This window comes from Pseudophryne corroboree, chromosome 6 (genome assembly GCF_028390025.1).
Source record: "Pseudophryne corroboree isolate aPseCor3 chromosome 6, aPseCor3.hap2, whole genome shotgun sequence".
In the NCBI taxonomy this organism is placed as follows: Eukaryota; Metazoa; Chordata; class Amphibia; order Anura; family Myobatrachidae; genus Pseudophryne; species Pseudophryne corroboree.
Window position 1 is genome coordinate 327,721,660 of NC_086449.1, and position 22,818 is coordinate 327,744,477.

The following is a 22,818-nucleotide window of genomic DNA, read 5'->3' on the forward strand; positions in this document are numbered from 1 at the left end:
ACAACAGCATGTGAAATGATCAGTGTTGTTTCCTAAGTGGACAGTTTTATTTCACAGAAGTGTGATTGACTTGGTGTTGCATTGTGTTTAAGTGTTCCCTTTATTTTTTGAGCAGTGTATATATCACATTAATGCACTGTGCATGTGACTGGAGACTCTGGTACCAAATGACCAGTCTCTAAAAGGTGCCCATACACCTAAAGATGTATCTTCCAATCTGGCTGGTTGGCATGAAAATCAGGGAATGGATGGGCGCAGACAGTTGACCATTTCAAATGGTCAACTGTCACTTGCTCCCATCCATTAACAGATTTTCATTCCAACAATGAGTGTTAAGGTGCCCTTACACCTAAAGATTTAACAGGGCAGATTAAACTTTTATCTGCAGCTGCCACTTCAGGGCACCCAACAGCAGCAATCCAATTTTTCTGCCATTTGGGCACCTGGGGAGGATACACAACCTCTTGAGGTGCGAGAAAGTGTCCAAACCCTGCACCTGGAGTTTAGACAGGTTTAGCCAAACCTGTCTGTTTGGGCAGGTCATGCACAATGTGCATGAGCGCCTAAACAAATGAATAGTGACAATTGTTTAGATAGAAATTTTAGATACCCAAAACAATTGCATTCCCCCCAATGAGTGTTGTAAAAGTGTGTGTGTGTGTGTGTGTGGGATTTGGACTGAGTTGTTACCACTGGGATAACTTAATTGTAGGGCAATTCATAAAGTTAGAACCACAACGCAATTCCAGTTAAAAATGGTTCAGTATGCTAAAGTTCACAGCCAATAAGAGAAGGGGAAAGAAGTGTCATGATTGCCCACTTCCATTGAAAGGAGGGCATTTCATGGTGTAGTTTTTATGGATACAAATGTAACACTCATGTTCATCCATGGTACCAACTGGTAATTGACCCTCCAAAAGAGACAATGTAGTTTGAGTGCAGTCTGGACCCTGATCCCTAGAGCAAGCTTGGCCAACCTGTTTTATGTTGTGAAACTATAAACCCCAGCCAGTTTAGTCATTTCCCAATAGCAACACTGTGGTAGAGCATGCTGAAACTTTAAGTTTCACATTAGCTGGAGAGCCACAGGTTGGGCAGGCTTGCCCTCAAGGATGTGGTAGGCCCAAGTAGTAAGATTACCTTTGTGCCTTAAAGTAGACATCAAACTAGGTTCAGCTAATATTTTATTTAGCAAAAGCTACATAAAATATCTATAATGTTTCAGTACAACTGTAAAAAGGTCTTAAAATGGCACTGAACAAACCTAATGAGTTTCAAACTACAACTTTTACATGGGTCCAAATAAGTGTTAACAGAAGCAAATTAACATGTTCACCAATACTAGAATGAACCTTTATGTTTCAGCAACTTGTTACTCTGGTATTTAGTTACAGAACTACAGTAGAACATTAAAACTGCCTTCTAGTTTTAAATTATATATATGAACAAACCCAGTTGTCAAAGATATGTACAAAAAAAAAGAAAAAAAGCTTTATTTACAAAATGTACACAATTTAGAGTTGAACGATTCAGTCTTCATCAGAAGCATCTTCAGGTAGAGGACGAGATCTGCAATTAGATAGGAATGTCATTAAGTAAAAAAATAATAAGAATTTACTTACCGATAATTCTATTTCTCGGAGTCCGTAGTGGATGCTGGGGTTCCTGAAAGGACCATGGGGAATAGCGGCTCCGCAGGAGACAGGGCACAAAAAGTAAAGCTTTAGGATCAGGTGGTGTGCACTGGCTCCTCCCCCTATGACCCTCCTCCAAGCCTCAGTTAGGTACTGTGCCCGGACGAGCGTACACAATAAGGAAGGATTTATGAATCCCGGGTAAGACTCATACCAGCCACACCAATCACACTGTACAACCTGTGAACTGAACCCAGTTAACAGTATGATAACAGCGGAGCCTCTGAAAAGATGGCTCACAACAATAATAACCCGATTTTTGTAACTATGTACAAGTAATGCAGATAATCCGCACTTGGGATGGGCGCCCAGCATCCACTACGGACTCCGAGAAATAGAATTATCGGTAAGTAAATTCTTATTTTCTCTATCGTCCTAGTGGATGCTGGGGTTCCTGAAAGGACCATGGGGATTATACCAAAGCTCCCAAACGGGCGGGAGAGTGCGGATGACTCTGCAGCACCGAATGAGAGAACTCCAGGTCCTCCTTAGCCAGGGTATCAAATTTGTAGGATTTTACAAACGTGTTTGCCCCTGATTAAATAGCCGCTCGGCAAAGTTGTAAAGCCGAGACCCCTCGGGCAGCCGCCCAAGATGAGCCCACCTTCCTTGTGGAATGGGCATTTACATATTTTGGCTGTGGCAGGCCTGCCACAGAATGTGCAAGCTGAATTGTATTACACATCCAACTAGCAAAAGTCTGCTTAAAAGCAAGAGCACCCAGTTTGTTGGGTGCATACAGGATAACAGCAAGTCAGTTCTCCTGACTTCAGCCGTCCTGGAACCTATATTTTCAGGGCCCTGACCACATCTAGCAACTTGGAGTCCTCCAAGTCCCTAGTAGGCGCAAGACACCACAATAAGCTGGTTCAGGTGAAACACTGACACCACCTTAGGGAGAGAACTGGGGACGAGTCCGCAGCTCTGCCCTGTCCGAATGGACAAACAGATATGGGCTTTTTTGAGAAAAAAACCACCAATTTGACACTCGCCTGGTCCAGGCCAGGTCCAAGAGCATGTTCACTTTCCATGTGAGATGCTGCAAATCCACAGATTTGACTGGTTTTAAACCAATGTGTTTTGAGGAATCCCAGAACTACGTTGAGATCCCACAGTGCCACTGGAGGCACAAAAGGGGGTTGTATATGCAATACTCCCTTGACAAACTTCTGGACTTCAGGAACTGAAGCCAATTCTTTCTGGAAGAAAAATCGACAGGGCCGAAATTTGAACCTTAATGGACCCCAATTTGAGGCCCATAGACACTCCTGTTTGCAAGAAATGCAGGAATCGACCGAGTTGAGATTTCTTCGTGGGGCCTTCCTGGCCTCACACCACGCAACATATTTTCGCCACATGTGGTGATAATGTTGTGCGGTCACCTCCTTTCTGGCTTTGACCAGGGTAGGAATGACCTCTTCCTGAATGCCTTTTCCCTTAGGATCCGGCGTTCCACCGCCATGCCGTCAAACGCAGCTGCGGTAAGTCTTGGAACAGACAAGGTACTTGCTGAAACAAGTCCCTTCTTAGCGGCAGAGGCCATAAGTCCTCTGTGAGCATCTCTTGAAGTTCCGGGTACCAAGTCCTTCTTGGCCAATCCGGAGCCATGAGTATAGTTCTTACTCCTCTACGTCTTATAATTCTCAGTACCTTAGGTATGAAAAGCAGAGGATGGAACACATACACCGACTGGTACACCCACGGTGTTACCAGAAACGTCCACAGCTATTGCCTGAGGGTCTCTTAACCTGGCGCAATACCTGTCCCGTTTTTTGTTCAGACGGGACGCCATCATGTCCACCTTTGGTAATTCCCAACGGTTTACAATTATGTGGAAAACTTCCCCATGAAGTTCCCACTCTGCCGGGTGGAGGTCGTGCCTACTGAGGAAGTCTGCTTCCCAGTTTCCATTCCCGGAATGAAAAACTGCTGACAGTGCTATCACATGATTTTCCGCCCAGCGAAAAGTCCTTGCAGTTTTTGCCACTGCCCTCCTGCTTCTTGTGCCGCCCTGTCTATTTACGTGGGCGACTGCCGTGATGTTCTATCCCACTGGATCAATACCGGCTGACCTTGAAGCAGAGGTCTTGCTAAGCTTAGAGCATTATAAATTTACCCTTAGCTATATTTATGTGGAGAAAAATCTCCAGACTTGATCACACTCCCTGGAAATTTTTTCCTTGTGTGACTGCTCCCCAGCCTCTCGGGCTGGCCTCCGTGGTCACCAACATCCAAAACTGAATGCCGAATCTGCGGCCCTCTAGAAGATGAGCACTCTGTAACCACCACAGGAGAGACACCCTTGTCCTTGGATATAGGGTTATCCGCTGATGCATCTGAAGATGCGATCCGGACCATTTGTCCAGCAGATCCCACTGAAAAGTTCTTGCATGAAATCTGCCGACTGGAATTGCTTCGAAGGAAGTCACCATTTTTTTTTACCATGGCCCTTGTGCAATGATGCACTGATTTTAGGAGGTTCCTGACTAGCTCGGATAACTCCCTGGCTTTCTCTTCCGGGAGAAACACCTTTTTCTGGACTGTGTCCAGAATCATCCCTAAGCACAGGAGACTTGTTGTCGGGATCAGCTGCGATTTTGGAATATTTAGAATCCACCCCTGCTGTTGTAACAGTATCCGAGATAGTGCTACTCCGACCTCCAACTGTTCCCTGGACTTTGCCCTTATCAGGAGATCGTCCAAGTAAGGGATAATTAAGACGCCTTTTCTTCGAAGAAGAACCATCGTTTCGGCCATTACCTTGGTAAAGACCCGGGGTGCCGTAGACAATCCAAACGGCAGCGTCTGAAACTGATAGTGACAGTTTTATACCACGAACCTGAGGTACCCTTAGTGATAAGGGCAAATTTGGGACATGGAGGTAAGCATCCCTGATGTCTCGGGACACCAGATAGTCCCCTTCTTCCCGGTTCGTTATCACTGCTCTGAGTGACTCCATCTTGATTTGAACCTTTGTAAGTGTTCAAATTTTTTTAGATTTAGAATAGGTCTCACCTAGCCTTCTGGCTTCAGTACCACAATATAGTGTGGAATAATACCCCTTTTCTTGTTGTAGGAGGGGTAATTTTAATCATCACCTGCTGGGAATACAGCTCGTGAATTTTTTCCCATACTGCCTCCTTGTCGGAGGGAGACCTTGGTAAAGCAGCCTTCAGGAGCCTGCGCAGGGGAAACGTCTCGACATTCCAAACTGTACCCCTGGAATACTACTTGTAGGATCCAGGGGTCCTATACGGTCTCAGCGTCATGCTGAGAGCTTGTCAGAAGCGGTGGAACGCTTCTGTTCCTGGGAATGGGCTGCCTGCTGCAGTCTTCTTCCCTTTCCTCTATCCCTGGGCAGATATGACTCTTATAGGGACGAAAGGACTGAAGCTGAAAAGACGGTGTCTTTTTCTGCAGAGATGTGACTTAGGGTAAAAACGGTGGATTTTCCAGCAGTTGCCGTGGCCACCAGGTCCGATGGACCGACCCCAAATAACTCCTCTTCCTTTATACGGCAATACACCTTTGTGCCGTTTGGAATCTGCATCACCTGACCACTGTCGTGTCCATAAACATCTTCTGGCAGATATGGACATCGCACTTACTCTTGATGCCAGAGTGCAAATATCCCTCTGTGCATCTCGCATATATAGAAATACATCCTTTAAATGCTCTATAGTCAATAAAATACTGTCCCTGTCAAGGGTATCAATATTTTTAGTCAGGGAATCCGACCAAGCCACCCCAGCTCTGCACATCCAGGCTGAGGCGATCGCTGGTCGCAGTATAACACCAGTATGTGTGTATATACTTTTTATGATATTTTTCCAGCCTCCTGTCAGCTGGCTCCTTGAGGACGGCCCTATCTATAGACGGTACCGCCACTTGTTCTGATAAGCGTGTGAGCGCCTTATCCACCCTAAGGGGTGTTTCCCAACGCGCCCTAACTTCTGGCGGGAAAGGGTATACCGCCCATATTTTCTATCGGGGGGAACCCACGCATCATCACACACTTCATTTAATTTATCTGATTCAGGAAAAACTACGGTAGTTTTTTCACATCCCACATAATACCCTCTTTTGTGGTACTTGTAGTATCAGAAATATGTAACACCTCCTTTATTGCCCTTAACGTGTGGCCCTAATAAGGAATACGTTTGTTTATTCACCGTCGACACTGGATTCAGTGTCCCTGTCTGTGTCGACCGACTAAAGTAAACGGGCGTTTTAAAACCCCTGACGGTGTTTTTGAGACGTCTGGACCGGTACTAATTGTTTGTCGGCCGTCTCATGTCGTCAACCGACCTTGGCGCGTGTTGACATTATCACGTAATTCCCTAAATAAGCCATCCATTCCGGTGTCGACTCCCTAGAGAGTGACATCACCATTACAGGCAATTGCTCCGCCTCCTCACCAACATCGTCCTCATACATGTCGACACACATGTACCGACACACAGCACACACACAGGGAATGCTCTGATAGAGGACAGGACCTACTAGCCCTTTGGAGAGACAGAGGGAGAGTTTGCCAGCACACACCAAAAACGCTATAATTATATAGGGACAACCTTATATAAGTGTTTTCCCTTATAGCATCTTTTTTATATATTTCTAACGCCAAATTAGTGCCCCCCCTCTCTGTTTTAACCCTGTTTCTGTAGTGCAGTGCAGGGGAGAGCCTGGGAGCCTTCCCTCCAGCCTTTCTGTGAGGGAAAATGGCGCTGTGTGCTGAGGAGATAGGCCCCGCCCCTTTTTCGGCGGCCTCGTCTCCCGCTCTTAACGGATTCTGGCAGGGGTTAAATATCTCCATATAGCCCCCGGAGGCTATATGTGAGGTATTTTTAGCCAAAAAAGGTTTTCATTTGCCTCCCAGGGCGCCCCCCTCCCAGCGCCCTGCACCCTGCGTGACTGCCGTGTGAAGTGTGCTGAGAGGAAAATGGCACACAGCTGCAGTGCTGTGCGCTACCTTAAGAAGACTGAGGAGTCTTCTGCCGCCGATTCTGGACCTCTTCTCGTTTCAGCATCTGCAAGGGGGCCGGCGGCGAGGCTCCGGTGACCATCCAGGCTGTACCTGTGATCGTCCCTCTGGAGCTAATGTCCAGTAGCCAAGAAGCCAATCCATCCTGCACGCAGGTGAGTTCACTTCTTCTCCCCTAAGTCCCTCGTTGCAGTGATCCTGTTGCCAGCAGGACTCACTGTAAAATAAAAAACCTAAGCTAAACTTTTCTAAGCAGCTCTTTAGGAGAGCCACCTAGATTGCACCCTTCTCGGCCGGGCACAAAAATCTAACTGAGGCTTGGAGGAGGGTCATAGGGGGAGGAGCCAGTGCACACCACCTGATCCTAAAGCTTTACTTTTTGTGCCCTGTCTCCTGCGGAGCCGCTATTCCCCATGGTCCTTTCAGGAACCCCAGCATCCACTAGGACGATAGAGAAAAACCTGTTATTCTTGCCAGTATAATTCTGTTACTACTAATTGAGCATATACTTCTGGTGTTCCAGCATTTAACCATTACTGTAAAATATTAAGCCATGTTTACAGCTTCGTATACTGTAAGTCAGTAGGTGTATACCAAGTGAGAACTCTTGTCAATGATCATACTGTACCTTGTCTAAAGTTCAGCCAGCTTCACTGGACATCTCTCAGACCACAATTCAGTGGTTACCAAACCCTCAAAAGTTATTGTTTTCCAGGTCACCTAACAGGTGGATTCATTGCAAACACATTTTAATTAATCCACAGGTAGAGCTAATTATCTCACGATTCTGTGAGAAGACCTGGGAAACAAGTACTGTTGGTGAGTCCTCAAGGACAGTTTGTATATGCTGTACATAAAACAATTTTCAGGATCAGCCTAGTAGTTAGCATTGTCAGACAAAACCATATAGTGTACCCAGCTTTACTCAGGCAGACTGAGCAGAGATTCCAGAAGACAACTGGTCTGCAAACATAAGTAGACTCCATCACTATTCTGCACAACACAAGGTTTTAGGATTGAATAAAGCAAGCTTACTTTCTTGGTGCTTTACCAATGCCACTGCCACCAGCTTCTTCCTCATCATCAGAAGGCACACGATTCTCTTTTTCAGGACAGCTTGTAGATGGTGATCCAAAAAAGTCTCCTATGCCTTTCTGCCATTTTGGAGTAGGTCTGACACATACTGGATTTCCTCCTGCATATTTGCCTTCAGCTGAGATTTTAAATGAGAAAAAAAAAAAAAAAAAAAAAAAAAAAAGTGAGCACTATAAGATTATACCTGGAGTACTACTTTTAAAACAATACAGGTGACAACTTACATTTCTTCCCTGTAGGGGATGTATTGTGGTTAGACGTTCCCGGTGTGGCACCAAAAGACTTTCTTGGTGCTCTAGCAGCAACAGCTTCAACAGAAAGATAAAATGAATGAATATAAAGCAAGCAACTTAAGTGAAGCAATCTGAAAGTGACTCAACTTTTAATACATTCTTTGAAGGGAAAGTACAATAAAATAGTATGCATAGATATAACTTGTTACTCTGCCACACACTGGGTCAGATTCAATTAGCTGCAGGGCTAACAAGCATAGCTAACAACTCCAAGCACTTTTCAATTAACCAATTCTCCTATGCAGTAAGCCTACAGCTAAGTTTACAGAGACAGCACGTTAATTACCCAGTACCTATGGGTCACCCTGCACCGTAAGGTGCATTTAGTATGGATTTTTACTCTACGCTCATGAGGCTGCAGGGTAGCAGCATTAATTGAATTGCTCCAGGCAGAGCTTGTCAGCCATAACTATAGGCACTAGTTTGAGTGACAAATTGTGCATAGAATACCCATCACATCAATGGGTTTTTTTGTGTAGTGTGCGCAAACACAAATTCACATTTCAATCTGTGCTACAATTCAAAGGGAAATTTGTGCCACTTATTGAAATATGTTAAGCTGCCCACCTAATTCAAAGCATTCCTAATTTGGAAAGTACACCAGAAGTCACTAATTTCAACCTGATAATTACTATACACTTGGAAGTTTTATTTTCAAGCGATAGCTGCAGGACCGACCAGATAGTGAAGACCTTACAGCAATCTGGCCTGCTTACCATAAAATGCTAATATACAGAACATTACTTCTTTATTATATGGAATACAGCCTGAAGCAAGGCACGTTTTCTAGGTTCTCTTCTATATAGAGGCAACCCTCCTATAACTGCCTGCCCACTCTGTGCTGCCTGGTGAATACATGTCATGTGCACAACATCTATTCACACAAAAGATTCCTAGCAGGAGCAGTATCCAGCTGTAAAACTACACACAACCAAACAAGTATTTAGCACACTTCTGGAAAATTAGCTTTACAGATTTTACCAACGCTATAGTCAAAATAAATTAAGAATCAAAGAAATGCAGTCCATACTGTAACGTGTAGGGCTACTGAACACTGCAATAGCTGCAGAGCCAGCCTCCAGTCAAAGGTCAGACTGAGGGGGAACTCGAAAACTGTTATGTCCGATTTCAAGTTATCTAGAGGAACTTTGATGTCACAACCACATGACGGCAACAAAATCCGCTAAAGTTGTACCCACGTCACTATTTCCAATTGATGTCCACGTGCTATCCCACTGACCTTGCCACTTTAGCCCAGGAATTGACAACTGAAGCTGCCAGGCTTCAGACATCAAATCTAGCAATACAGTGGCACTAGCCATCACATCAACCCAATGGTAATACCATTAAGATACTTGGAATTTGCGCAGAAGCAGCCATAGCTTTGCACACACACATTAGTTGAGATATATCTATCTATCTCTATATATCTATCTATATATAGCGCCTCAACCATCTGTAAGCTGCACCGATGGCTGGCAATCAGATTCTCGCAGTTCTGCAGACAAAGTGCTCCCACTGAATTTAGGGTAGTACGGATGGTGTAATGATTAGAATTACTGCCTCATAGCACAGAGGTCATGGTTTCAATATCCACCATTTTTTTATTTTGATGTTTATCCCTACTTTAACCAACTTGGATTTAACATCTACCCACAGAGCACCTCTAGTCTGTCAGTGCAGGATGGGCAGCTGTCACAGCAGCAGATAAAGGGAGGACGTAAGGCAGCTATCTGCGAGTGCATTGAGGAGGGGGGGATGCAGGAAGGCACCAGTATTATGGTATCATTCAGGAGTATATTTACCAAGCCTTAGTAAAAAAATTTTTAGAGATAAAGTAAACAAAACTCATTTTCATGGGCAGTACGGATGGTGTAATTGTTGGCACTACTGCCTCACAACACTGAGGTCATGGGTTCAACTCCAACCATGACCCTAATGGTGCCCATACACTTGTGCGATACCCAGCAACATCACAGGGAATCGTACCAGCAGTTCAGGTGCAATGAAATAGCACCTGAACTGCCAAAAAGATTACCATGCAATAGATCACATGGTAATCACGTGAGGGGCACGTCACCGCCAAGGGGCCAGCAGGTACCTATCGCAGTGCAATATATAGCATGCATTTCTAGAAACACATGCGATCGCGCTGCGTTTCGATAATTATGTGCAGCACATAATATCTTGAGACGAGATATTCGACTGGCATGCACACATCACGAAGAAAGGTACTGTGCATACAATCCTGCATTTTCTCACAGATGTGGTCAAAACCGAAGGATAGTATCAATAATGTCATAAGTGTATGGGCACCATAACTGTGCAGTTTGTATATTCTCCAGTACTAGCGTGGGTTTCCTCCAGGTACTCGTTTCCTCCCACAATCCAAGAACATACTGGTAGGTTACCTGGCTTCCAACAAAAATTAACCCTATCATGACTGTGCACACATGTGGTAGGGAATATAGATTGTAAACTCATCTGGGTCAGGGACTAATGGGAATGGACAGTTTTCCTCTGTAAAGCACTGCAGAATATGTGTGCCCTATATAAATAACTGGCAATAAATAAATACACTTTCAAATCCAGCCTTTAACATGGCAGTTTGAAGAGGATTGGCTGGCACTTTCTCTTTAAGACCTAGTACATAGAACCCGAATTACTCCATTACAAAGCGGGTAGGCGGCTTGCAGCAGAGAGCACTGACACCCAGTAAGGAAATTCCCGCACAGCGGGTCACTCACCGCCATCTGCGATACACAGAGCGGCATTAGCATCGACTACATGGGCTGGAGAGAAGTATATCTGATAGACACAGCTTTCTCTCCAGCACAGACAGCTATAGCCCCACCACACATTGCGTATTGCCAGCACCACAGGCTCGGCTCTAACACGCTCCACGCCTCTGCTATAGGGCACTGCAGACCGGGAAGCGCTGTAAGCGGGATCAGACAGAACCGACGCAAGTAACCGCGCTCCTAGCCTTGGCGCCAAAATAGTCCCCACCCCCTCTCCATAGCCGAAGTGCAACTTTAACGTTACTATAAACACACACCGCTGCATATAGTAAGAGCAGTAGTGTAAGTGTACAGAGGAAGCCCGGACTCACCCTTCCTGTAGCTGCCGGTGGAGGGGCCCGCGCTGTCTGCCTTGGTACGCACCATCTTCCCGTACTGATGCCCGTCACACACCGCACTGCGCGCCGCCCGCTCTCCGGCGCAATTTAAACATCCCAATTTGGCGCTCGAAATTATTACCCGCCCCCCTTTTTCTCCTATTGGTCAGACTCTTCCTTGGTCCGCCCACTACACTCAGAGACCACTAACAGCGCAATGAACGCATCAGCCGTTCACGCCTCCTTCCCGCCTAAAGCTCTGTCTTCTGAGGCGTCGCCTACCGCTAATAATGTGTATTTGTGCAGGAGGAAGGCTCAAGTCCGACTCCTGAGTTATATGAGCTGTGTGGCAGTCCCAGTACAGTATATGTGTTGAGTTTCCCGCTCTCTGATGTGATTGGGCCCGGCTGTGCAATTACTTCCTATCTTGTGATATTAACAGTGTGGTAAGAAAAACTTTTAGTAACAACTACAGGGGCTCAAGTAGTCAAGTTCAGAACATTGGACCCCATGGGCTAGTAGTTTTACAATTCATGTGGACATCTATCGGGAATAGTAATGCCTGAAGCATGGAGAGCGCACACCTTTTAATAAGCAGTTTACTTATGCTAATATTGAGGGTCCCATGTTCTGAACTTGTACCCTGTACTGGTTGATGTGTATATTGCTACATCATGTAAATGGTTTAGCACGTGAAATTAACGGTAATAATTGTGGAAATAATATCAATATTTCTCTTACGTCCTAGAGGATGCTGGGGACTCAGTAAGGACCTTGGGGTATAGACGGGCTCTGCAGGAGATAGGGCACCTAAAAAGAACTTTGACTATGGGTGTGCACTGGCTCCTCCCTCTATGCCCCTCCTCCAGACCTCAGTTAGATCTTGTGCCCAGAGGAGAATGGGTGCACTGCAGAGAGCTCTCCAGAGTTTTCTGTGGAAAAATAATTTTGATGGGTTTTTTATTTTCAGGGAGTCCTGTTGGCAACAGGCTCCCTGAATCGTGGGACCGAGGAGAGAGAAGCAGAGCTGGCTTGTCAAGTTGGGCTCTGTTTCTAAGGCTACTGGACACCATTAGCTCCAGAGGGAGTCGGAAGACAGGTCTCACCTGGGGTTCGTCCCGGAGCCGCGCCGCCGTCCTCCTCACAGATGCCGAAGATAGAAGCCGGGTGAGTATGAGAAGGCAGTAGACATCATAGGCGGCAGAAGACATCAGATCTTCATGAGGTAAGGCGCGCAGCGGTAAGCTGCGCGCCATTGCTCACATTCACACACACAGAGCAGCACTGAAGGGTGCAGGGGGGAGGCGCCCTGGGCAGCAATAAACCTCACATTTGGGCACTGACAAGGTAGATTAGGCTGCTGGGCAGTAATTCTACGATCCCCCACCATTTTATATAAAAAAAATCACCTGGACCGAAGCCCGCCGTCGGGTGGGTGGAGCTTGATCCCCAGCACTAACCAGCGCCATTTTCTCCACAGAAGCTGCATGAGGAAAACGCTGGCTCCCTGGTCTCTCCCCTGCTGAACATTCAGGCTGGAAAAAAGAGGAGGGGGGCATTTTGAGCGCAGTGAGTGGGAATCTGGTCATATTATATATATATATATATATATATATATATATATATATATATATATAAAAGCGCTATCTGGTCATATTTTTCCAGTGTTATTAAGCGCTGGGTGTGTGCTGGCATACTCTCTCTCTGTCTCTCCTAAGGGCCTGGGTGGGGTTTTGTCCCCTTATAGGTTAATCCCTGTGTGTGTGGGGTGTCGGTACGTGGTGTCGACATGTCTGAAGCGGAAGGCTTTTCCAAGGAGGAGGTGGAGCAAATGAGTGGTGTGTCCCTGTTGGTTGTGCCGACTCCAGATTGGATGGACATGTGGCATATGTTGAATGCAAGTGTGGCATCTTTACATAAAAAGCTTGATAAGGCTGATTTAGGGGGGACATCAGGGGGTCAATCCTCAGATTGGACCGACTCACAGGGCCCGTCGGGGTCTCAAAAGCGTCCCTTAACACAAGACACTACTACCGACACGGATTCTGATTCCAGTGTCGACTATGACAAAGTAAAATTGCACCCTAGGGTGACTAAAACCATTCAGTGTATGATTGTGGCAATAAGGGATGTGTTGCATATTGTGGATGAACCCTTGGTCCCCGACACAAGGGTACACATGTTTAAGGAAAAGAAACAGATTATTAACTTTCCCACATCTCATGAATTAAATGAATTCTTTGGAAAAGCTTGGGAGACTCCGGATAAGAGACCGCAGATCCCCAAAAGAATTTATATGGCATACCCTTTCCCTAAGCAGGACAGGGAGATTTGGGAATCACCCCCCACTGTGGACAAAGCCCTGACGCGCTTGTCCAAGAAAGTGGCGCTACCGTCTCCTGACACAGCAGCCCTTAAGGACCCTGCAGATCGCAGGCAAGAAACTACCTTAAAGTGTATTTATTCTCATACGGGTGCTGTGCTAAGACCGACAATTGCGTCGGCATGGGTGTGTAGCGCAATTGCAGCTTGGACAGATGAGCTGACAGATCAATTTGATAATATGGATAAGGATACTATATTCCTAACTAGCCCATATTAAAGACGCAGTCTTATTTATGAGGGATGCTCAAAGGGACATTGGATTGCTAGCTTCTAGGGCCAATGCCATGTCTGTCTCAGCGAGAAGATCCTTATGGACTCGCCAATGGACGGGTGATGCGGATTCCAAGAAACATATGGAAGTACTACCCTACAAGGGTGATGTATTGTTTGGGGATGGGCTGACGGACCTGGTTTCCACAGCCACAGCAGGTAAATCAAATTTTTTACCATATATTCCCCAACAGCAAAAGAAAGTAACACCCTATCAGATGCAGTCCTTTCGGTCGCACAAGTCCAAAAGAGGTCGGGGATCCTCTTTCCTCGCCAGAGGTAAGGGCAGAGGCAAGAGAGCACCTGCTACGGCAGGTGCCCAGGAACCAAAGTCCTCCCCGGCTGCTCCAAAACCCACAGCATGACGCTGGGACTCCCCTGAGGGAGTCCGCACCGGTGGGGGCACGTCTTCGACTTTTCAGTCAGGCCTGGGTCAGTTCGGACCTGAATCCCTGGGTGTTGGAAATAGTTTCTCTATCGTCCTAGTGGATGCTGGGGTTCCTGAAAGGACCATGGGGAATAGCGGCTCCGCAGGAGACAGGGCACAAAAGTAAAGCTTTCCGATCAGGTGGTGTGCACTGGCTCCTCCCCCTATGACCCTCCTCCAAGCCAGTTAGATTTTTGTGCCCGGCCGAGAAGGGTGCAATCTAGGTGGCTCTCCTAAAGAGCTGCTTAGAAAAGTTTAGCTTAGGTTTTTTATTTTACAGTGAGTCCTGCTGGCAACAGGATCACTGCAACGAGGGACTTAGGGGAGAAGAAGTGAACTCACCTGCGTGCAGGATGGATTGGCTTCTTGGCTACTGGACATCAGCTCCAGAGGGACGATCACAGGTACAGCCTGGATGGTCACCGGAGCCTTGCCGCCGGCCCCCTTGCAGATGCTGAAGTAAGAAGAGGTCCAGAATCGGCGGCAGAAGACTCCTCAGTCTTCTAAAGGTAGCGCACAGCACTGCAGCTGTGCGCCATTTTCCTCTCAGCACACTTCACACGGCAGTCACTGAGGGTGCAGGGCGCTGGGAGGGGGGCGCCCTGGGAGGCAAATGAATACCTATTTTGGCTAAAAATACCTCACATATAGCCTCCGGAGGCTATATGGAGATATTTAACCCCTGCCAGAATCCGTTAAGAGCGGGAGACGAGGCCGCCGAAAAAGGGGCGAGGCCTATCTCCTCAGCACACAGCGCCATTTTCCCTCACAGAAAGGCTGGAGGGAAGGCTCCCAGGCTCTCCCCTGCACTGCACTACAGAAACAGGGTTAAAACAGAGAGGGGGGGCACTAATTTGGCGTTAGAAATATATAAAAAAGATGCTATAAGGGAAAACACTTATATAAGGTTGTCCCTATATAATTATAGCGTTTTTGGTGTGTGCTGGTAAACTCTCCCTCTGTCTCTCCAAAGGGCTAGTGGGTCCTGTCCTCTATCAGAGCATTCCCTGTGTGTGTGCTGTGTGTCGGTACGTGTGTGTCGACATGTATGAGGACGATGTTGGTGAGGAGGCGGAGCAATTGCCTGTAATGGTGATGTCACTCTCTAGGGAGTCGACACCGGAATGGATGGCTTATTTAGGGAATTACGTGATAATGTCAACACGCTGCAAGGTCGGTTGACGACATGAGACGGCCGACAAACAATAGTACCGGTCCAGACGTCTCAAAAACACCGTCAGGGGTTTTAAAACGCCCGTTTACTTTAGTCGGTCGACACAGACACAGACAGGGACACTGAATCCAGTGTCGACGGTGAATAAACAAACGTATTCCTTATTAGGGCCACACGTTAAAGGCAATGAAGGAGGTGTTTCATATTTCTGATACTACAAGTACCACAAAAGAGGGTATTATGTGGGATGTAAAAAAAACTACCGTAGTTTTTCCTGAATCAGATAAATTAAATAAAGTGTGTGATGATGCGTGGGTTCCCCCCGATAGAAAATTATGGGAGGTATACCCTTTCCCGCCAGAAGTTAGGGCGCGTTGGGAAACACCCCTTAGGGTGGATAAGGCGCTCACACGCTTATCAGAACAAGTGGCGGTACCGTCTATAGATAGGGCCGTCCTCAAGGACCAGCTGACAGGAGGCTGGAAAATATCATAAAAAGTATATACACACATACTGGTGTTATACTGCGACCAGCGATCGCCTCAGCCTGGATGTGCAGAGCTGGGGTGGCTTGGTCCGATTCCCTGACTAAAAATATTGATACCCTTGACAGGGACAGTATTTTATTGACTATAGAGCATTTAAAGGATGCATTTCTATATATGCGAGATGCACAGAGGGATATTTGCACTCTGGCATCAAGAGTAAATGCGATGTCCATATCTGCCAGAAGATGTTATGGACACGACAGTGGTCAGGTGATGCAGATTCCAAACGGCACAAAGGTGTATTGCCGTATAAAGGAAGAGGAGTTATTTGGGGTCGGTCCATCGGACCTGGTGGCCACGGCAACTGCTGGAAAATCCGCCGTTTTTACCCTAAGTCACATCTCTGCAGAAAAAGACACCGTCTTTTCAGTCTCAGTCCTTTCGTCCCTATAAGATCATATCTGCCCAGGGATAGAGGAAAGGGAAGAAGACTGCAGCAGGCAGCCCATTCCCAGGAACAGAAGCGTTCCACCGTTTCTGACAAGTTCTCAGCATGGCGCTGAGACCGTACAGGACCCCCGGATCCTACAAGTAGTATCCCAGGGGTACAGATTGGAATGTCGAGACGTTTCCCCTTCGCAGGCTCCTGAAGTCTGCTTTACCAAGGTCTCCCTCCGACAAGGAGGCAGTATGGGAAAAAATTCACAAGCTGTATTCCCAGCAGGTGATAATTAAATTACCCCTCCTACTACAAGAAAAGGGGTATTATTCCACACTATATTGTGGTACTGAAGCCAGAAGGCTAGGTGAGACTTATTCTAAAAATTTTTTTGAACACTTACAAAGGTTCAAATCAAGATGGAGTCACTCAGAGCAGTGATAACGAACCAGGAAGAAGGGGACTATATAGTGTCCCGGGACATCAGGGATGCTTACCTCTATGTCCCAAATTTGCCCTTCTCACTAAGGGTACCTCAGGTTCGTGGTGCAGAACTGTCACTATCAGTTTCAGACGCTGCCGTTTGGATTGTCCACGGCACCCCGGGTCTTTACCAAGGTAATGGCCGAAATGATGATTCTTCTTCGAAGAAAAGGCGTCTTAATTATCCCTTACTTGGACGATCTCCTGATAAGGGCATAGTCCAGGGAACAGTTGGAGGTCGGAGTAGCACTATCTCGGATACTGCTACAACAGCACGGGTGGATTCTAAATATTCCAAAATCGAAGCTGATCCCGACGACACGTCTGCTGTGCCTAGGGATGATTCTGGACACAGTCCAGAAAAAGGTGTTTCTCCCGGAAGAGAAAGCCAGGGAGTTATCCGAGCTAGTCAGGAACCTCCTAAAAACAGTGCATCATTGCACAAGGGTCCTGGTAAAAATGGTGGCTTCCTACGAAGCAATTCCATTCGGCAGATTTCACGCAAGAACTTTTCAGTGGGATCTGCTGGACAAATGGTCCGGATCGCATCTTCAGATGCATCAGCGGATAACCCTATATCCAAGGACAAGGGTGTCTCTCCTGTGGTGGTTATAGAGTGCTCATCTTCTAGAGGGCCGCAGATTCGGCATTCAGGATTGGATGCTGGTGACCACGGAGCCCAGCCCGAGAGGCTGGGGAGCAGTCACACAAGGAAAAAATTTCCAGGGAGTGTGATCAAGTCTGGAGACTTTTCTCCACATAAATATACTGGAGCTAAGGGTAAATTTATAATGCTCTAAGCTTAGCAAGACCTCTGCTTCAAGGTCAGCCGGTATTGATCCAGTGGGAAAAACATCACGGCAGTCGCCCACGTAAACAGACAGGGCGACACAAGAAGCAGGAGGGCAATGGCAAAAACTGCAAGGACTTTTCGCTGGGCGGAAAATCATGTGATAGCACTGTCAGCAGTGTTTCATCCCGGGAATGGAAACTGGGAAGCAGACTTCCTCAGCAGGCACGACCTCCACCCGGGAGAGTGGAAACTTCATCGGGAAGTTTTTTCCACATGATTGTAAACCGTTGGGAAATACCAAAGGTGGACATGATGGCGTCCCGTCTGAACAAAAAACGGGACAGGTATTGCGCCAGGTCAAGAGACCCTCAGGCAATAGCTGTGGACGTTCTGGTAACACCGTGGGTGTACCAGTCGGTGTATGTGTTCCCTCCTCTGCTTCTCATACCTAAGGTGCTGAGAATTATAAGACGTAGAGGAGTAAGAACTATACTCATGGCTCCGGATTGGCCAAGAAGGACTTGGTACCCGGAACTTCAAGAGATGCTTACAGAGGTCTTATGGCCTCTGCCGCTAAGAAGGGACTTGCTTCAGCAAGTACCATGTCTGTTCCAAGACTTACCGCAGCTGCGTTTGTCGGCATGGCGGTGGAAAGCCGGATCCTAAGGGAAAAGGCATTCCGGAAGAGGTCATTCCTACCCTGGTCAAAGCCAGAAAGGAGGTGACCGCACAACATTATCACCACATGTGGCGAAAATATGTTGCGTGGTGTGAGGCCAGGAAGGCCCACAAAGAAATTTCAACTCGGTCGTTTCCTGCATTTCCTGCAAACAGGAGTGTCTATGGGCCTCAAATTGGGGTCCATTAAGGTTCAAATTTCGGCCCTGTCGATTTTCTTCCAGAAAGAATTGGCTTCAGTTCCTGAAGTCCAGAAGTTTGTCAAGGGAGTATTGCATATACAACCCCCTTTTGTGCCTCCAGTGGCACTGTGGGATCTCAACGTAGTTCTGGGATTCCTCAAATCACATTGGTTTAAAACCAGTCAAATCTGTGGATTTGAAGCATCTCACATGAAAAGTGACCATGCTCTTGGCCCTGGCCTGGACCAGGCGAGTGTCAAATTGGTGGTTTTTTCTCAAAAAAAAAAAAAGCCCATATCTGTTTGTCCATTCGGACAGGGCAGAGCTGCGGACTCGTCTCCAGTTCTCTCCCTAAGGTGGTGTCAGTGTTTCACCTGAACCAGCTTATTGTGGTGCCTTGCACCTACTAGGGACTTGGAGGACTCCAAGTTGCTAGATGTTGTCAGGGCCCTGAAAATATGTTCCAGGACGGCTGGAGTCAGGAAAACTGACTTGCTGTTATCCTGTATGCACCCAACAAACTGGGTGCTCTTGCTTCTAAGCAGACTATTGCTAGTTGGATGTGTAATACAATTCAGCTTGCACATTCTGTGGCAGGCCTGCCACAGCCAAAATATGTAAATGCCCATTCCACAAGGAAGGTGGGTTCATCTTGGGCGGCTGCCCGAGGGGTCTCGGCTTTACAACTTTGCCGAGCAGCTACTTGGTCAGGGGCAAACACGTTTGCTAAATTCTACAAATTTGATACCCTGGCTAAGGAGGACCTGGAGTTCTCTCATTCGGTGCTGCAGAGTCATCCGCACTCTCCCGCCCGTTTGGGAGCTTTGGTATAATCCCCATGGTCCTTTCAGGAACCCCAGCATCCACTAGGACGATAGAGAAAATAAGAATTTACTTACCGATAATTCTATTTCTCGGAGTCCGTAGTGGATGCTGGGCGCCCATCCCAAGTGCGGATTATCTGCAATACTTGTACATAGTTACAAAAATCGGGTTATTATTGTTGTGAGCCATCTTTTCAGAGGCTCCGCTGTTATCATACTGTTAACTGGGTTTAGATCACAAGTTGTACGGTGTGATTGGTGTGGCTGGTATGAGTCTTACCCGGGATTCAAAATTCCTCCCTTATTGTGTACGCTCGTCCGGGCACAGTACCTAACTGGCTTGGAGGAGGGTCATAGGGGGAGGAGCCAGTGCACACCACCTGATCGGAAAGCTTTACTTTTGTGCCCTGTCTCCTGCGGAGCCGCTATTCCCCATGGTCCTTTCAGGAACCCCAGCATCCACTACGGACTCCGAGAAATAGAATTATCGGTAAGTAAATTCTTATTTTCCCAGTGTTACAAATTGGAATTCGAGGAGGTGCCCCCGCGCCGATTTTTCAAATCGGCCCTACCAGCTTCCACATCGGAAAGGGATGTAGTGTTAGCTGCAATTCAAACGCTGTGTATACAGCAAGTGATAATCAAGGTTCCCCTGCACCAGCAGGGAAGAGGTTACTATTCAACCCTATTTGTGGTCCCGAAACCGGACGGTTCGGTCAGACCTATTTTGAATCTGAAATCCCTAAACCTGTACATAAGAAGATTCAAATTCAAAATGGAATCTCTCAGAGCGATAATAGCCAACATGGAGGAGGGGGAGTTTATGGTGTTTCTGGACATAAAGGATGCGTACCTTCATGTCCCCATATATGCCCCCCATCAGGAATACCTGAGATTCGCTGTACAGGATTGTCATTACCAATTTCAGACGTTGCCGTTGGGACTCTCCACGGCCCTGAGGATTTTCACCAAGATAATGGCGGAAATGATGGTGGTCCTGCGCAAGCATGGAGTCACAATTATCCCATACTTGGACGATCTCCTGATAAAAGCGAGATCAAGGGAGAAATTGCTGAACAGTGTGGCCCTCTCGTTGAGAGTGCTCCAGCAACACGGTTGGATTCTAAATCTACCAAAGTCACAGTTGATTCCGACAACTCGACTACCGTTCCTAGGTATGATACTGGATACGGAACAAATGAAGGTCTTCCTCCCAATAGGGAAAGCCCAAGACATACAGAACATGGTCAGAGACCTGCTAAAACTGAAAAGGGTGTCAGTTCACCAATGCACTCGAGTTCTGGGGAAAATGGTGGCGGCCTACGAGGCCATTCCCTTCGGCAGGTTCCATGCAAGGACTTTTCAATGGGACCTTCTGGACAAGTGGTCTGGGTCCCATCTGCACTTACATAGGAAAATAACTCTGTCCCCAGGGACCAGAGTGTCCCTCCTGTGGTGGTTGCAAAGTGCTCACCTCCTGGAGGGTCGCAGGTTCGGAATTCAGGATTGGATCCTGGTTACCACGAACGCGAGCCTCCGAGGATGGGGAGCGGTCACACAGGAAAACATTTTCAGGGTCTTTGGTCAGACCAGGAGTCCTGTCTACACATCAATGTGTTGGAACTCAGGGCCATTTACAACGGCCTTCGACAAGCGAAGAGTTTTCTTCGAAACCTACCGGTTCTGATTCAATCAGACAATGTCACAGCAGTGGCTCATGTGAACCGCCAAGGCGGGACCAAAAGCAGAGTCGCGATGTCGGAAGCCACAAGGATCCTTCGCTGGGCGGAAAATCATGTAAGCGCTCTGTCAGCTGTCTTCATTCCGGGAGTGGACAACTGGGAAGCAGATTTCCTCAGCAGACACGATCTCCATCCAGGAGAGTGGGGACTTCATCAAGAAGTCTTTGCAGACGTAGCAAGTCTTTGGGGAACTCCTCAAATAGACATGATGGCGTCACGCCTCAACAAAAAAATTCAGAGGTACTGCGCCAGGTCTCGGGACCCTCAGGCAATAGCAGTGGACGCTCTGGTAACACCGTGGGTGTTCAAATCGGTCTACGTGTTTCCTCCTCTTCCTCTCATCACAAAAGTGTTGAGGATCATAAGACGAAGAAGAGTACGAACGATACTCGTTGTCCCAGACTGGCCTCGAAGGGCCTGGTACTCGGATCTACAAGAGATGCTCACAGGAGATCCCTGGCCTCTTCCTCTGAGGGAAGACCTGTTGCAGCAGGGGCCCTGTGTATTTCAAGACTTACCGCGGTTACGTTTGACGGCATGGCGGTTGAACGCCGAATCCTAGCGAAAAAGGGGATTCCGGAAGAGGTCATCCCTACGTTAATAAAGGCTAGGAAGGAGGTGACGATAAAACATTATCACCGTATCTGGCGAAAGTATGTGTCTTGGTGTGAAACCAAGAATGCACCTACGGAAGATTTTCATCTGGGTCGTCTTCTCCGCTTCTTACAGACAGGAGTGGATATGGGCCTGAAATTAGGCTCTGTTAAGGTACAGATTTCGGCCCTCGATTTTCTTTCAGAAGGAATTGGCTTCTCTTCCAGAAGTCCAGACGTTTGTAAAGGGAGTGCTGCACATCCAGCCCCCTTTTGTGCCTCCAGTGGCACCATGGGACCTGAACGTGGTGTTGCAGTTCCTAAAATCACACTGGTTTGAACCGCTTAACAAGGTTGAGTTGAAATTTCTTACCTGGAAGGTGGTCATGTTGTTGGCCTTAGCATCAGCAAGGCGAGTGTCAGAATTGGCGGCTTTGTCACACAAGAGCCCCTACTTGATTTTTCATGTGGATCGAGCTGAATTGAGGACACGTCCGCAATTTTTGCCTAAAGTGGTTTCTTCGTTCCATATGAATCAACCTATTGTGGTGTCTGTGGCTACAAGTGACCTGGAGGATTCCAGATCCCTGGACGTAGTCAGGGCCTTAAAAATTTATGTAGCCAGGACGGCTAGAATTAGGAAAACAGAGGCTCTGTTTATCCTGTATGCGGCCAATAAGATTGGCGCTCCTGCTTTGAAGCAGACTATTGCTCGCTGGATCTGTAATACGATTCAGCAGGCTCACTCTACGGCTGGATTGCCGATACCAAATTCGGTTAAGGCCCATTCCACTAGGAAGGTGGGCTCTTCTTGGGCGGCTGCCCGAGGCGTCTCGGCTTTACAACTTTGCCGAGCGGCTACTTGGTCGGGGTCAAACACTTTTGCTAAATTCTACAAGTTTGATACCCTGGCTGATGAGGACCTAGCGTTTGCTCAGTCGGTGCTGCAGAGTCATACGCACTCTCCCGCCCAATTGGATGCTTTGGTATAAACCCCATGGTCCTTACGGAGTCCCCAGCATCCTCTAGGACGTAAGAGAAAATAAGAATTTACTTACCGATAATTCTATTTCTCGTAGTCCGTAGTGGATGCTGGGAACTCCGTAAGGACCATGGGGAATAGCGGCTCCGCAGGAGACTGGGCACAAAAAGAAAA

The 22,818-nt window shown here is 47.2% G+C and overlaps 1 protein-coding gene and 1 long non-coding RNA gene across 2 annotated transcripts in view; one reads left to right on the forward strand and one right to left on the reverse strand.

Annotated features, from left to right (window-relative positions):
• Window positions 1-1,171: 1,171 nt before the first annotated feature.
• On the reverse strand, window positions 1,172-11,393 carry PCLAF (PCNA clamp associated factor). The gene is made up of 4 exons (XM_063926355.1): window positions 11,179-11,393; window positions 7,998-8,081; window positions 7,714-7,891; window positions 1,172-1,569 (listed from the first exon to the last, which is right to left on the reverse strand). The coding sequence occupies exons 1-4, from the start codon at window positions 11,231-11,233 to the stop codon at window positions 1,530-1,532; spliced, it is 357 nt and encodes a 118-aa protein (XP_063782425.1). The 5' UTR covers window positions 11,234-11,393; the 3' UTR covers window positions 1,172-1,529.
• Window positions 11,394-11,497: 104 nt separating this feature from the next.
• LOC134932179 (uncharacterized) overlaps window positions 11,498-22,818 on the forward strand; it is a 41,442-nt gene continuing 30,121 nt past the window's right edge. The window contains exon 1 of the long non-coding RNA XR_010179255.1: window positions 11,498-11,630. This is a non-coding gene — a long non-coding RNA (uncharacterized LOC134932179). The remainder of the gene's footprint in view (window positions 11,631-22,818) is intronic.

Excerpts from the sequence above, each read along its gene's own strand:
- PCLAF (XM_063926355.1), bottom strand. The coding sequence starts at position 11,233 with ATGGTGCGTACCAAGGCAGACAGCGCGGGCCCCTCCACCGGCAGCTAC. Across the intron at positions 7,892-7,997 it reads ATCCCCTACAGGGAAGAAAT|CTGAAGGCAAATATGCAGGA; the intron begins GTAAGTTGTCAC and ends TTAAAATCTCAG. Across the intron at positions 1,570-7,713 it reads ATTGGTAAAGCACCAAGAAA|ATCTCGTCCTCTACCTGAAG; the intron begins GTAAGCTTGCTT and ends ATCTAATTGCAG.